The sequence below is a fragment of the Stigmatopora argus genome, chromosome 1 (assembly GCF_051989625.1).
Source record: "Stigmatopora argus isolate UIUO_Sarg chromosome 1, RoL_Sarg_1.0, whole genome shotgun sequence".
NCBI classification, from domain to species: domain Eukaryota; kingdom Metazoa; phylum Chordata; class Actinopteri; order Syngnathiformes; family Syngnathidae; genus Stigmatopora; species Stigmatopora argus.
In genome coordinates this window covers 7,096,072-7,111,368 of record NC_135387.1, presented here as the reverse complement: position 1 = coordinate 7,111,368, position 15,297 = coordinate 7,096,072, and the positions used below count along the sequence as shown (strand labels likewise).

At 44.2% G+C, this 15,297-nt stretch overlaps 2 protein-coding genes across 4 annotated transcripts; both read left to right on the top strand.

The window, feature by feature from the left end:
* The first annotated feature begins 736 nt into the window (after positions 1-736).
* Positions 737-9,261, top strand: LOC144075415 (polyhomeotic-like protein 2). The gene is made up of 7 exons (XM_077602393.1): positions 737-1,023; positions 4,145-4,300; positions 5,323-5,401; positions 5,469-5,580; positions 5,738-5,864; positions 8,693-8,885; positions 8,970-9,261. The coding sequence occupies exons 2-7, from the start codon at positions 4,163-4,165 to the stop codon at positions 9,122-9,124; spliced, it is 804 nt and encodes a 267-aa protein (XP_077458519.1). The 5' UTR covers positions 737-1,023; positions 4,145-4,162; the 3' UTR covers positions 9,125-9,261.
* A 2,439-nt stretch (positions 9,262-11,700) lies between these two features.
* On the top strand, positions 11,701-14,073 carry kics2 (KICSTOR subunit 2). 3 transcript variants are annotated; one of them, XM_077597045.1, is made up of 2 exons: positions 11,701-11,772; positions 12,605-14,073. In XM_077597045.1, the coding sequence occupies exon 2, from the start codon at positions 12,608-12,610 to the stop codon at positions 13,958-13,960; it is 1,353 nt and encodes a 450-aa protein (XP_077453171.1). In that variant the 5' UTR covers positions 11,701-11,772; positions 12,605-12,607; the 3' UTR covers positions 13,961-14,073. The 3 variants fall into 3 exon arrangements, with proteins under 3 accessions (XP_077453171.1, XP_077453162.1, XP_077453154.1); XM_077597036.1 differs by having other exon boundaries at positions 11,770-11,915; XM_077597028.1 differs by lacking the exon at positions 11,701-11,772 and adding an exon at positions 11,934-12,095.
* The last annotated feature ends 1,224 nt before the right edge of the window (positions 14,074-15,297 follow it).

Genomic DNA, 15,297 nt, shown 5'->3' with positions numbered 1-15,297 from the left:
CCGCCGGATAAGTGGTTAGCACGTCGGCCTCACAGTGGGGGGCCTGTGTTCAAATCCAGGTCGGTCCACCTGTGTGGAGTTCGCATGTTCTCCCCAGGCCTGCGTGGGTTTTCTCCAGGTACTCCGGTTTCCTCCCACATTCAAAATACATGCATGGTAGGCTGAGTGGACACTCTAAATTGAGTCCGAGAGTGAATGGTTGTTTGTCTCCTTGTGCCCTGCGATTGGCTGGCCACCAATTCATGGTACCCCCGCCTCTGGCCCGAAGTCAGGTGGGATAGGCTCCAGGATAAAGCGGTTCAGAAGATGAGATGAGATGAGGTTTATTTATCATACATCTATAAAGATATATGAAAATTCTCTCTCTTGATCAGCCTACCATGCATGTTTTTGGAATGTGGGAGGAAACCAAAGTACTTGGAGAGAAACCCACACAGGTCCAGGGAGGACATGCAAACTCCACACAGGTGGACCGGCCTGGATTTGAACCCAAGCCCCCCACTGTGAGGCCGACGTGGTAACCACTCATCCGCCGGGCCGGCCTTTGATTTAAAAAAAAATCAATAAGTAATAAACTATATTTTCACATTGTAAAGCAAGCACGCGTTCTAAATCAGGCTTTTCTAACCAATTCCCATCGTCCTCATCGTGTCTTGGGCTCATAGTGCGTTTGAGTTCATCGTTTCTTTTATTTTGAAGGCTCATAGCGGATACGTCACTTGGCGGAGCAGTTTGTTATGAACGCATGCGGCACGCGCACGTAAATCAATACAAGTGTTGTCGTGTTGCTTTCGTCCCGTTCGAAAAGTAACTTTGGTTACACTTTTCATGCACCATAAGGCCAAATGATGGACTACTTTGAGCCGTAGTTGGCTCGGCTACCTTCGCGTAGAGTTGGCGGAGAAAGGACCCCGAGTGAATGAAACGTCGACCGCAGCAGTGGAACAAAGGGGTCCTCTTCCCTGGGACTCCCCATTGTTGAACTGGCAGAGGAGAGCGTCTCTTTGGCCAAGTGGTCCCAAGGTGGGTTCCGAGGGAAACGGAGCATTCGACTTCTGCTTTCTCGTCATTTAATACCCGTTGCACGCGTGCAGGAGACGAGAAAAAAAAGTACCAAATCAAGTGCTGAAGATGCGCGCCTCAAAGTTCTATGCAATGACGTATAGTTTACAGCAGCTTTTTCTGCATTTTGAGTCATGTTTAGCATGTAAATGGGTACATTAAGCGGATTTTTAAATTCGTGAATGTATAAACGGTAAGTGCAATTTTAATAACGTGATCTTTTCATATCGCGCATAGTTATTTAATCTTCCATGCCTTTACATTGACGCTTTTTTGTAGCCTGTCATATAACTTAGTGTGTCAGTATTTATACGGCAATTCATTGAAAGCAAGTACATAAAGCTCTCACAAACTATTATTTTGGGAGTAGACTAGATCACGAATTTCTGATTTATATTATTGTAATTTAGTTTTGTTTTACTCTGGGCTTTATCTTTTAACTGGAACAAGCAAAAAATGGACGAGGGAACTGTTGGAAAATGAATATACTACCTCTCCTTACGAAACTAATTGGTTCCAGAACGTGTTTTGTAACTTGGATTATTTTTTATAAATAGAGCAGTAGTTTATATCTTAATTCTGTAATTCGTTCCACTGTCCTAAAAAAAACTACCAACTAAACCTGTTAAAAATTTCAAAAAACTATTTTGTTCCAATTGTGTATGGAAGATGTGAGATACACAAAAAATAGAGAAAATGGTAAGACAATTATTTATTAATGTGTTAAAATGAATAACAAACATGCAAAACCTTTCTATTTGTGTAGATGCACAAGTGTAAGAAGGAGGCTAAACTAGACAGCACACATATTCATGGACATAAACAAACTTCTCAACAACTTCAAATTATGTATTTAAAACAACTTACAGCTGCCTTTTCAGAAAAAATACAGCGAGCCCATGCCAAGGAGTCGTCCTGCTGCTTCTTAAAACTATAAACAGCCAATGCATTATTTCATCTGGAGCAATGTTCCCTGTAATTTTTCGTTGGTCTGGGCAGAAAGACAACCTCCCTGAGCGCACTGAGTACCAGTGTGAGCGACATCATCGGTACTCGGATGATTCGCCTAAAGACGTTTCGCCGACGGACGTTTGACAGACGGGCAGGTCGCCGAATGGACGTTCCGCCGAACGGAGGTTTCGCCGAAACGGGATTCGCGCGCTCGCCCCGCCCCCGGATCGTGTGTGTACATGTTTTTCAACCTCGGCCCGCGGGCCATATACGGCCCGTTAGGATTTTTAATCCGGCCCGCCGCCGGCGTTGTCCAAATTATAGTAAAAATCAATGTTATTCTACCATCAATGGCAGCCCGGGAATAAGCACTCTTGGGCGGGCATGGCAGCCCGGGAATAAGCACTCTTGGGCGGGCATGGGAGCCCGGGAATAAGCACTCTTGGGCGGGCAGATGTAGCAGAACCGAGCCGTAAAACGACAGCAATCGGGTCAAATCCATCCTAAAACAGCATTTAATGATTAAATACAAATACTGAAGCTCTTTGGACATTAGAACTGAGCCCAGGGAAGTGAATTCCTCGGTAAAATGTCGCGATGGAGGCAAAAAAACGTCTATATACGTCCATTCGCCAAACGGCTCAAAATGCTCTCAAATTTGGTCAAATCCAGCCGAAAACAGCGTTTAATGATTAAATACAAATACTGGAGCTCTTTGGACATTAGAACCGAGCCCAGGGAAGTGAATTCCTCGGTAAAATGTCGCGATGATGTCGTGATGGAGGCAAAAAAACGTCCATATTCGTCCATTCGCCAAACGGCTCAAAATGCTCTCAAATTCGGCCAAATCCAGCTGAAAACAACGTTTAATGATTAAATACAAATACTAGTATTTGTATTTAATCATTAAACTAACAAATACTAGTATTTGTATTTAATCATTAAACTAACAAATACTAGTATTTGTATTTAATCATTAAACTAACAAATACTAGTATTTGTATTTAATCATTAAACGCTGTTTGAACGAACGTTCATTCGGCGACCTGTCCGTCTGTCAAACGTCCGTCGGCAAAACGTCTTTGGGCGAATCATCCAGTCACGACATCATCATTGCTCGCTATGGGCACACCAGTATCACACCTGCCACAAGCAGGTGCATGTCAATGTTCCCGCTAATTTTTCATGTAAAACATGCTGTAAAACATGAAAAACATAAGAGTGGACAGAGCTACTGCCACTGGCTGCCGCTTAAACGGCGCCATCATGGGGGAAGGGGTAAAAAAAAAAAGTTAGGATTTTATTTACTGCGCGCCATATGATTGCTGCTGCGCAGAGAAAATGAGAGTAGTGCGCAATTGCGCACACGCGCAGCTTAGAGGGAACATTGATCTGGAGTCATGCTAGCCAAAGTATCGTATTTTCTCGCATATATGCCATATTTGTCGCTCAAAAAATGATGACTGAATCAAGAGTACGGCTTATATGCCCACAAATTAGACTTGACATGCATGAAACTGCAAGGTGACAAAGATGAAATGCCATAACGCTAAGCATTGTGGCCAATACGGTCATTTATTTCAAAATAGAGAAAAGATAAACAGATAAAACAATAAACACAATTTATTTTAAAGTCTATGAATGAAGTTCAAGGAAAAAAATAAACCGTATCTTGCATAAAACGTGAAAACTTGTGCCTGCCATTGCCCACTCGAGGCACCGCCATCTTACCTAGGGATGACAAACTAGACCGCTACGGACACATTTCCTGGTTGTACTGCTCACGTGACTTCCTTTTTGAATTTGTCTACGTGCAGGCAACACCCTTTCGGGGGGCCTTCAATTCATAGAGTATCTCAGAAATACCACGTGCGATGATTTTTCTCAGGATTTTCCTGTCAAAGTAATACATTTGTACTCTGTATTAAACCATGAATAAGGAATTGAAAATTGTCAATCGGGGGTGTCTTATACGACAGAAATTGTAAAATTCAACGATTTTAAGGCAGTTTTAAGGGTACGGCTTATGAGCAGGGGAGGCTAATATGCAAGAAAATACGGTAATTGTTTGTGTGTTTGACTTGAATTTCTTTGCCCATTTGAATTGGTGTGATTGTGTTTGTGTTGTCAGGCATCCTGTGCTCCAGTCATGACCGCCGGGAATGGCAATACAAACAGTAGCCAACACAAACGAGAGCGCAAGCCAGCCCAGTCTGTACTTAAATCACACATCCTGACCCACTTAATAGAGGGCTTTGTTATCCAGGAGGGTGCTGAGCCTTTCCCTGTGAGTAATCTTTGAGTCACACAAACAGTTTTATTTAATAACACTGGGGGGACTACATTTAGCAAAACTTTTTTTTTTTTCGCCGGGCCAAATGACTTCCCACTAGCTGCTGCCATAAAAAGTCTGGCATTTGCCCTTCTAATCAGCCCACACAAAATCAAAGTGCATTTTTAACAATAGGAAAAACATGAAGAACAAAAGTAATACGCACACCAAGAAAATCAAACTCATTTGCATGGACTGCAATTGAATCATTGCAAAATTCCTTTTTGGTGATACATTTGAAAAAACTTTAATGTAAAAAAATAAACAATTTTATTCATAATATTGGTTGTGTAACTGTTGGTGGAAGGCAAATCTTCCTTTGAATGCAGGCTTGTTTAGCACTTTTTCATTGGCACAACTTCCATCTCATCTCATTTTCTGAACCGCTTTATCCTCATTAGGGTCGCTGGGGGTGCTGGAGCCTATCCCAGCTGACTCCAGGCCAGAGGCGGAGGACACCCTGAATTGGTGGCCAGCAAATCGCAGGGCAAAAGGAAACAAACAACCATGCACACTCACACCCATAACTAGGGGCAATTTAGAGTGTCCAATCAGCCTACCATGCATGTTTTTGGAATGTGGGAGGAAACCAGAGTACCCGCAGGAAACCCACGCAGGCCCGGGAAAAACATGCAAACTCCACACAGGTGGACTGACCTGGATTTGAAACCAGGACCCCACAGCCGTGAGGCCGACGCGCTAACCACTCGCGCCACAAGGCCCAGAATGAGCTCATTCATAAAAAAAATAAAATTAAAATAAAAAAAAATCCTGAAACCAAAATACACCAGATTATGTTCTCTTTAAATATGAACTATTTCATGAAATTTCATTCATTGAAGCAGTTACTGGTCACAGCACATGTGAAACCTGGGTCTGGTAATTTGAACACAAAGCCCAAGCATAATGACTTGGACTCACGGCTCTGTGTATTTTTAGGGTGAAACAAATCTTGGAGTTTTTTTTTATGTCTACAGGTGGAACATCCTTCTTTCTCAGTTGATTGCCTCAGGAGACACGCGTCTGACTCAAGAATGAACGGGCTTTCGCCAAAGGGTATCATTGACTCATCGACTGCACTAAACAGTCGTAGTAGGCTTCATCACATGTCATGTTTCATTAGATTCAAAGGGTCGACAAGAGCCCATGCTTACCTGTGAGCTTTGTGGCAAGGTGGACTTTGCGTATGTCTTCAGAAAGTCTAAGAGGTTCTGTTCAACGCTATGTGCAAAAAGGTAATAGAGTACAATCTGATTGGTCCTCTTTGCCCTCATGCCTTCGTTCTACCTAAATGATAGTTTCTAGACTAATAATCCCAATACTGTATCAGAGGGTATAACAGATGCCAACTATTGTTTCAATTGCTCAAACCTTCTACGTTTTTGTTCCTAGACACAATATTGGATGCACGAAAAGAACGGGACTCTTCCCGAATCGAAAATCCACCCCAGAGGACTCGAAGAAAGAAAGACAACTGACCGAAACGCCCAAAAATTCTTGTCTGGGGGCTAAACACAAGGTGGGGCAGGAGTCAAATTCAGCTGCTTATAATTTTCAAGATATTAACACAGCGATAGAATTAGGAGTTTAACAATAAATCGACTTGGATCGTATTAGCATTGTTTCGTTTTTATCTTGTTCCTACAACGCCACATGCTCGTTTTTTTGTTCTGGGGGGGTTGGAAAACAGACATACTGAGACTCGGGGTCAGTTCTCATAAATCAGCGTGGCTTTATTGCAGGAGCGACGTCTCCTCGATATCTGACTCCTGTTTATATAGCCTTTTATCAGCAGGGAAAAGTGGGCATTAATTTGAATATTAGTGGGTTTGTTCCAGTTTAGAAGAAACTTTCCAAATATGGGGTTATTTCCTCTGGCTAGCTAGTTTTGGTAATTAACTTGTCCTATCACTCAGGCATTGAGAATAATGGCAGGATCCTTCAGGCCAAAGTTGAAATACCGTATTGTCACACCTATAAAACGCACCGTGTGTTAGGGCGCAGTCTCATTTCCGGGTAAATTTTTCTGTTTTTTGTCAATACATTGGACGCCTCGTCCGATAAGGCGCTAACATGACACTAGGCTGCCGTATGTTATGCTAGCCGCTAGCGTATGTTAGGCTTGGCACTAGCGTGTTCTTTTTAAAGACACCACGAGCAAAACTAAGTTTGATAGTTTGATAATTGAGGTCAAAGGTACACCCTGATATAAAGAGTTCGGTGTTTAACATGCTAGGCTCCACTGACAGTCAGAGTTTTGTATTCCGGGAACATGAATACAACTTTGGCCGACACTTGAGCCCAGTCATCCACAATCCATTGTAACTCGCGACATGGATCACTCCCAAGCCGTTGATTCTCCTGGCTGTTATATCGGCATCGACAATTCATTCCAAATCGTGTTTTATTTACGCCAGGCATTTCCTCTGTATAGCTCTGATATGCTGTTTCTTTAAGTATTGAGAGTGTTTTTGAGAGTTAAAAGCGCTGCAAGTACACAGATGTCAAATGCCTTGCCACTCCCCTGGGATGTTTTGAATGGATTTACCGTAATGCTTGGAATGCGCGGGGAGGCTATTTTTAGGGTGGACGTCCGCTGGGTTGATCGCAATAAGTAGCGTGCCGACAAGAAAAACCAGTCATGCAAGCGGTCAGGGCCATACAAAAATTGAGTTTAGTGCACAGACAAAACGCACCGACCGATTGGGCGCATCGACCATTTTAGAGAAAATTTTAGACTTAAGTGCGCCCTATAGGTGTGAAAATACGGTATCTCCTGCCTTCCTAGACGACTATACCCAACGAGCAATAATTATGAGTTCCAAGATAAATGTGGAATGTTCAGGACAAAGGAGCAGTTGTGTATTAAGTGAATACTTGCGTGATTTGAGTGAAAATACAAACAAGATACATGATCAGTGTAAATAAACTCAAAAGGGTTATAGGCTGGTGAGAGTATACATTTGAGTACTACATAACAATCGATACATCAACACACACTACAGTCATACCTTGAGATACGAGCTTAATGCGTTCCGGGACTGAGCTCGTATGTCGATTTACTCGTATCTCAAATCAATTGTTCCCATTTAAAATAACTAAACACAAATTATTTTTTTCCCACCCTCTGAAAAAAACACCAAAAAACAGGATATTACAATGGAAAACATTTTTATTGGTTGTAATTCAACATCTACCTACTAACAGAGTAACAAATAACTAGTGGTTATGATGTTTAATAATAAAATGAGACATTCAATACAACGGGGAGTTTACGGATGGGAGAGAGAAAGAGAGAGAGAGACTTGCCAGATGCGCTTGTAACCTAATATAAACTTTAAATTTAACGTAAATGAACTTAGATTCCTATACACACACACTTAAAAACTGTTTTAATCTTACGTTACACTAAATGTAAACCTTTTTGTGCAATAACCAAGGCAAAGAGGTTCATGTATTCCACCGCGGCTTTCGGGTCGAACTTCCTGCTTCTTCATATGTATTGGCGAGCCAGCTCTGTCACGTGTAATACCGTTCAAATGTTTCCTTTATTTTGTGCTTAATATCGATTGTCATCATACGCCTTTTCTTCGCCCTACCCTTTATTGCACCGGCTTGCTTTGGAACCATTGTGTTTCCCTTAATGCTGCCCTGACTAACGCAAAAAAAAACTGGGGAAAAACAATGCCAAGCTCCGCCCAGTTCTCGTAGAGATCTTTGCACAAGGGAGAAAAAGACAGTGCGCTGAAATCATAAGCAGCCTCTTGCGGCTGTCTCGAATGCTCGTATCGCAAAATTTGTCGCGTATCTCAAGGTAAATATTTGCTTGGAATTTTACTCGTATCTCAAATTCCTCCTATGTCGCGGCACTTGTATGTCAAGGTATTACTGTACTAACTTACGGTAAAGTTTGAATGAGTAAATGAGAATTGAATGAGGTGATTCAATTTTGGGGTAATTAAGTCGAGATCAGAAATCTTTTTTGTGATAACTCAAGAATAAATGAAGGAAATATCAAACTTCCAGGAAATGTTTTTAATGTGAAACAAAAGCTTTTGTGGGTTAATGAAATCAAAGTTCATGCAGGTGAGAAAAATAGGTTAGACTTTAGCGATAACGGCATATTTAAAGGGAGTTGGCACAAAAATGCTGCTCTGAAAGTGCTCCTCTAGTTTGTACATTTGATCGCATGAAATACATCGAATCATAATCACATTTTGTCGGACTTTGCAATATCAGCAGATCGATCGGCTGATCGGTAAATTGGTAAACTATTCTCTGGTTTGTCTATGTTAACTGTCAATGAATGGTGGTTTTTAAATTTAAATTTAAAATGTTCTGTTTCAGATGTCTTCCTGCATGTGGAACTCTCCTGGTCACTTGACGCAACCTGCACAAGGAGAATCCAGCCAATGTTCAGACTTGGCCGTCTATACTCAAGACCGCCAGCGGGGTGCTCAGGCACGAGGGCCCCAAATCCCGAGGGACCCCGGCCAGTGGAATGTAGACGAAGTTTACGTCTTCATCTGCTCTCTACCAGGTCGGACATGTCACTTTTTCCATCCACTTGCTTTCACTGGACGTATTTTCTTTCTTCTCATTCGTATCGCGTGGTCTTTGCCAGGTTGCGTGGAGATTGCGGAGGGCTTTCGTTCGCAAGAAATCGACGGTCAGGCTCTCCTCCTGCTGAAGGAGGACCATCTCATGGGGGCCATGAACATCAAACTGGGACCCGCACTGAAGATTGCTGCCCAAATTGGAATGCTCAAAGACTTATAGCTCCTTTCAAATGGAAGCAATTGATATTTTATTCTTGTAACGTCATGTTTCACTGGTGTCAATGAAAGCCAATCGTGACCGGACGTTTGGTCGCCGGACGTTTGGTCGCCGGACGTTTGGTCGCCCGGACGTTTGGTCGCCCGGACGTTTGGTCGCCCGGGTGAATATAATTTTGAGAGCTGGTTTCAACAGTAGATATTTAGATATTAAACTCTCTCTCTCATGAATATAATTTTGAGAGCTGGTTTCAACAGTAGATATTTAGATATTAAACTCTCTCTCATGAATATAATTTTGAGAGCTGGTTTCAACAGTAGATATTTAGATATTAAACTCTCTCTCATGAATATAATTTTGAGAGCTGGTTTTAACAGTAGATATTTAGATATTAAACTCTCTCTCATGAATATAATTTTGAGAGCTGGTTTCAACAGTAAACTCTGTCATGTTGTCAAACGTCCGGCGACCAAACGTCCGGGCGACCAAACGTCCGGGCGACCAAACGTCCGGTCGACCAAACGTCCGGGCGACCAAACGTCCGGGCGACCAAACGTCCGGGCGACCAAACGTCCGGGCGACCAAACGTCCGGGCGACCAAACGTCCGGGCGACCAAACGTCCGGGCGACCAAACGTCCGGGCGACCAAACGTCCGGGCGACCAAACGTCCGGGCGACCAAACGTCCGGGCGACCAAACGTCCGGGCGACCAAACGTCCGGTCGACCAAACGTCCGGTCGACCAAACGTCCGGGCGACCAAACGTCCGGGCGACCAAACGTCCGGGCGACCAAACGTCCGGGCGACCAAACATCCGAGTACCAAGTATAAGTTAAAAATCATCACATTTTTTACATTTTTGCTTTAGAATTAAGTGATGCACACTGGAATCTTGGAGCTGTTCAACAAAATCAGAATAGATTTTTTCATCCATTTGTGAGTTTTTGTAGATTTGTAGGCTGACAAACCCTCAATCGGTTTGCTCTTTTTTATCCATTATGCACTAGTAGCAGACATTTATGCCAAAATCTGTTTTTCTGATAATGTTTTAGAGGAATTTCGCTCCAGTTAGATTTGAAACACATCAAATCTCGGTCACTATTTGCAAAGCATGTGGGATTTAAACTTCCAATTCCAAAACATTTCATGTGTTTTATTAAAAAGATTATTTTTTCAATTAGAAAATGTGTGAAATTTGAATCCGCGCTTAGCAATGCCCAATGGTCAAAGCCAAAGGGGCAATGTCCAACTCCAAAGACGTCTATCACTGTCAATACCAAAGAGGTCTACGGAATCAATGTTGATGCCAATGACAGCTAAAACTGTCAATTCTAATAGCATCGGAAAGAAATTACCCAAAATAATCAAGAACTTACCTGATATCAACAGTTAGTGACCCAAAAATACCCCCATAATCAAAAATACTGGTAGTAGAAATACATGTATTTAGTACTTGTAGTAGAGGTAGGAGTAAAAGTCCATGTATGGGGTGTCCAATCACCCTTCTGCTGTAAATTTAATGAGTTTTTCCATAAGTACAGTCCTGCCCGTTTAAACCACAGGTCTTAAAGTGAATGAACATTTAATCTTTACTGCCAGTCCTCCCACTTCAGATGAATTAGATGTCTATCGCCGTCAGTATCAGCCGACTGTCACAATATAGTCATTAGGTTATAGTTGTGATCATTTGTCAATCTTGTTCAACTCCTAAGCGTATTTCAGTGATGAATACAGTATCTTTGCAGAAAACAGGCTTTCATGGGGATTATATTGTCAAATGATCTATTGTCTAGGTGTGTTTTTGGAATTGGAATTATTGTGGTAATGTAAATATATTTACATTTTTTTAAAATTAGAAAATAAACTTTTGTTGTGTTTTCTGATCTGCTCTAGAAATGGGTAGAATAGATACCTTCTTTTTAGAATCTCATCTCATTTTCTGAAACGCTTCCTCCTAATTAGGGTCGTGGGGGGTGTCGGAGCCTATCCCAGTTGACTCCGGGCCAGAGGCGGTGGACACCCTGAATCGGTGGCCAGCCAATCGCAGGGTACGAGGAGACGGACAACCATTCACGCTCACACTCGAACCTAGGGGCAATTTAGAGTGTCAAATCAGTCTACCATGCATGTTTTTGGAATGGAGGAGGAAACCGGAGTACCCGGCCGGAGGAAACCCACACAGGCCCGGGGAGAACATGCAAACTCCACACGGGTGGACCGACCTGGACTTGACCCTAGAGCTGTGAGGGCGACGTGCTAACCACTCGCTCCACCGGGCTGCCTCTTTTTTAGAATTAATTTTAAAAACCCTGATATGACATAGGTGGGTGGCCTCACACTGGGGGACCTGGGTTCAAATCCAGGTCAGTCCAACTGTGTGGAGTTTGCATGTGTCGGTTTTCTCCGGGTACTCCGGTTTCCTCCCACATTCCAAAAACATGCATGGTAGGTTGATTGGACATTCTAGATTGCCCCCTTGGTATGAGTGTCAGCGTGATTGGTTGTCCTTCTTTGTCTCCTTGTGCCCTGTGATTGGCTGGCCACCGATTCAGGGTGTCCCCCGCCTCTGGCCCGAAATCAGCTGGGATATGCTTCAGCACCCCCCGCGATCCTAGTGAGGATAAAGCGGTTCAGAAAATGAAATGAGATGACGTAGGTCTTCATGAATTTTCAATCGCGTTCCGACGATTTGTGTTTTGTCCCTTTGAGTTTGCCGTCGTGTTGATATCAACACAAGATGGTGGTCAGTGTCCTACTTTTCACACCGGAACTTTACTAGTCGATCCAGGCGACGGGTACGTGGAGGATATTTTTGTTCAATTTATAAAAATGCTAAGGAAAGATGCCGTTTCGAATAACAAGAGAATGAATAAACGTCCATTGCTCCAATCTTTTCTACTAGCCAGAACGGATATGTATTCATTATGCACGGAGTACAACAAAACGGAAATCAAAACAGCAATACAAACAAAACGGTAACGTTTAAATACGCCATTATAGCTTTTACCAGAAAATATAGGATCCTGGTATATCATAAAAGAAGGAGATTGTCTAGACACGACAGGAAAAGAAAAGTGGCGTTTGTTTCTTTTCGACCTCGTACTTACAACGCCACGTGTTCTTTTTTGTCCTGGAGGTTTTATTTGATAAAGACAAGGAATATAGAAAATGGATACCAGGTCAGTTATCAGTACATCGTTTATTTGCAAGAGAAATGACAAATGACTTTCGTGTTCTGACCCCATTTAAAGGTCCCCCTCCCGCAGTCCAAAGTGGGCGTTAGTTTTGAATATAAGTGGGTGTGATTCGTTTACCTATTTTGACCACTAGAGTGTAGTAGTGAGCACACTGTGTTTCAAGATACGCATGGGGTGTGTAACAACAAATACAACACTTGAATGATAAAGGAAAAGAACACGATTACTGTGAATAATGTCAATTAGGCTATAGATTGTTGAACATATACTTTGTATGTATATGACAGACCATGGCGGAGTCGGCGAGGGGTGAGGAACTGCTCCGACCCGTCCCCCGTGAGCAGGCCATCTTGGAAAGCTTCTTCACGCAGCTGGGCATGTTCTCCTTCGACCGCGCCAAGGATTACGTGGAGAAAGAGAAGGACAACAGCAGCCGCAGCTCCGGCGCCGTGTGGACGGCGTTGCTGGCCGCCATGGCCCACCTGGCCGCTGCCGAGAAGGCTTACCACAACATGACCTTCCTGGGACAGAAAATGGGGGGTCAGTCGTTCTTCAGCCGCAAGGATTCCACGCGGACCATCTACACGTCTCTTCACAACGAGCTGCGCAAGGTGGTGGCGTCGGGGCGTCACGGCCAGCCGGCGTCCTACCTGGAGGAGCTGCTGTGCCACCTGGCCGAGCAGCTTTGCCACTTCGCACAGGCCCGCGTGGAAATGGCCGAGCTCTACGAGAAGATGCACGCGCTGGCCGGCCAGAAGAACGTCAACAGCGAGGCCCTGGTGGCCGCGCTGGACGCCGTCACGCACAAGTACAGCTCCAAGTTCCACCACCCGATCCTGAGCCGCTTGGAGGAAAGTTTCCGGACGGAGACGGACGTGGCGACGCAGTTGCTGCGCTGCCAGGCGCAGGTGTCCGAGTGGCGATTCCTACCCTCGCTGCTCAGTCTGCACGGCGCCGCCGCCAAACTGGCAGCGTGGGGTCAGCTCTTCCAGAGGCAGAAGGAGACGCGAAAGCATCTTTTCGGCGGTCAGTCCCAGAAAAGCGTCCCGCCGCCGCCGCATCTGTACGTATGGCTGCAGCGCTTTCACGCGGCCCTCCTGGCCAAGTTCAGCTTCTACTTCCACGAGGCGCTGAGCCGGCAGACGCCGCCGGCCGACATGCGGGCCTTGACGGCGCGCACCGCGCCCGACTACCACGGCAAGATCTGCTCGTTTGTGCGCAAGCACGACGGGGGCAGCGTCTCGCTGGTGTTCGACAACCGCGGCTCGGCCAGCTTCCAAGGCCACGGCTATCACCACCCGCGCTCGTACCGCGAGGCCCCCAAGGGCGTCGAGCAGTTCCCCGCCGTGGTGTCGCTGCCGTCGGGGGAGCGCCCGCTGGCGCACTGGCCCAACGTGGTGATGATGATGGGCGACCGCGCCGCCGAGCTCAATGCCCCAGACAAGGTGGTACACTTTTACGACGACAAGGTGCAGAGCACTTATTACCTGGCTCGGCCCGAGCCGCATTTCACGCTAGTGGTCATCCTGGACGGTAAGAAGTCGGACAAGGATCTCAACGTGGTGGCTTTCCTGCAGGAGATTTGCGCCTCGCTGCGCAACTCCAAACCCTTCGCCGGCCTCAAGCCCGGCTCCAAGGGCTGAATTGATTGGAGCCCTGAGACTTTCCTTCTTTCTCTTGGTCTCCCTGAAACGTTTTTTTTCTGTCCTGCTGCATTGTCTTAATCAAATAAATGCTACGATCACTGCTGTGACAACGAAGGCTGGACAATATATTTTTAAAAAGTTCAAGTACAGAAATCCCTCGATTATCGCGGTTAATGTAGACCAGACATAAAAATTTAAAAAAAAAATACAGTGGCATCTCTACATACGAGGAGCTCTACCTACGAGATGCTCGAGATACGAGGAAAATTTCGAGCAAATAATTAGCTTTAGATACGAGAAAAATTTCGAGATGCGACAAAGCCAGGTACCCAAGACATGAGAGGCTGTTTATCATTGTAGCGCACTGTCTTTTTTGCCACATCTCTTTCGTGTATAACAGATATCTACGAGCACTGAACGGTTTCTTCACACGAGTTTCTCCTACACATGGACCAGAAAACGCACAACGAGCATGCACGGACAAAAAGAGGGCTTTCTGGGTAATGAAGTATACTCGTGCATACAACACCGATAGCCAATGGCACCCTTTCTCAGAATAAAACTTCATTACCCACAATCAATACGTGGGTAGGCTGAGCTGTTGCATTTTTTCCTTCCTTAGCCTGTTAGCTCCCGCGATCGCTCATTCAAGACTACTTCTGGTTGGCAAGTGGTCGTGCGTTATCCTATTGTGAGGACATTTGTGTGCATCATTTTCGGAATATTTTGAAGGGAATACAACAGCAAACAGCCCATCGATAGCGAATGTGAGGGTGGAGGCGTGGCAAACAGCTAACCCAGCCAGAACGAAGGTATAAAAATGTAAAAAAAAATTAGAATTCAGTATTGTGTAAAGTTACATTAAACATATGTTTGAGTGTGTCCGTATACTATATTAATCCAAGTTAAATTAAATTTGTTTGTTCGGTTACGAGTGCATTGTCGTGGAAAGCCCCCCGATACCCCGCCCTCTCTGTGACTCTCTCTCCCCTCCGTGAAATCTGTCTAATTTTAGTTCTATTGAACACATTTTATTACTATTAAACCACTAGTTATGTGTTACTTTGTTAATAGATGGCGAATTAGAAGAAATAAATTAAAAAAATTACAAGTAGCAAGCGGAGGACAGGGGAGTAGCTTCCACTTGCGAGTTTCAGCATGGGTTTTCACATTATGAACTTCCACAAAAAAAATCCCCCAGAAAAAAGAAATCGCACAAGGTTTGAATTTAGTGTAACTTAAGATTAAAACCTATTTTTAAGTGTCTGTGTATAGTAATCTAAGTTCATTTAAGTTAAATTTAAAGTTTGTTACAAACAAATTTCAAGTCTCTC

Bases quoted from the DNA above. Each gene is read 5' to 3' on its own strand.
- kics2 (XM_077597028.1), top strand. From the start codon at position 12,045: ATGCACGGAGTACAACAAAACGGAAATCAAAACAGCAATACAAACAAA. The intron at 12,096-12,604 runs GTAACGTTTAAA...TGTATATGACAG, and splicing joins ACAGCAATACAAACAAAACG to ACCATGGCGGAGTCGGCGAG.
- LOC144075415 (XM_077602393.1), top strand. From the start codon at position 4,163: ATGACCGCCGGGAATGGCAATACAAACAGTAGCCAACACAAACGAGAG. The intron at 5,865-8,692 runs GTGGGGCAGGAG...GTTCTGTTTCAG, and splicing joins GTCTGGGGGCTAAACACAAG to ATGTCTTCCTGCATGTGGAA. The intron at 8,886-8,969 runs GTCGGACATGTC...GGTCTTTGCCAG, and splicing joins CTTCATCTGCTCTCTACCAG to GTTGCGTGGAGATTGCGGAG.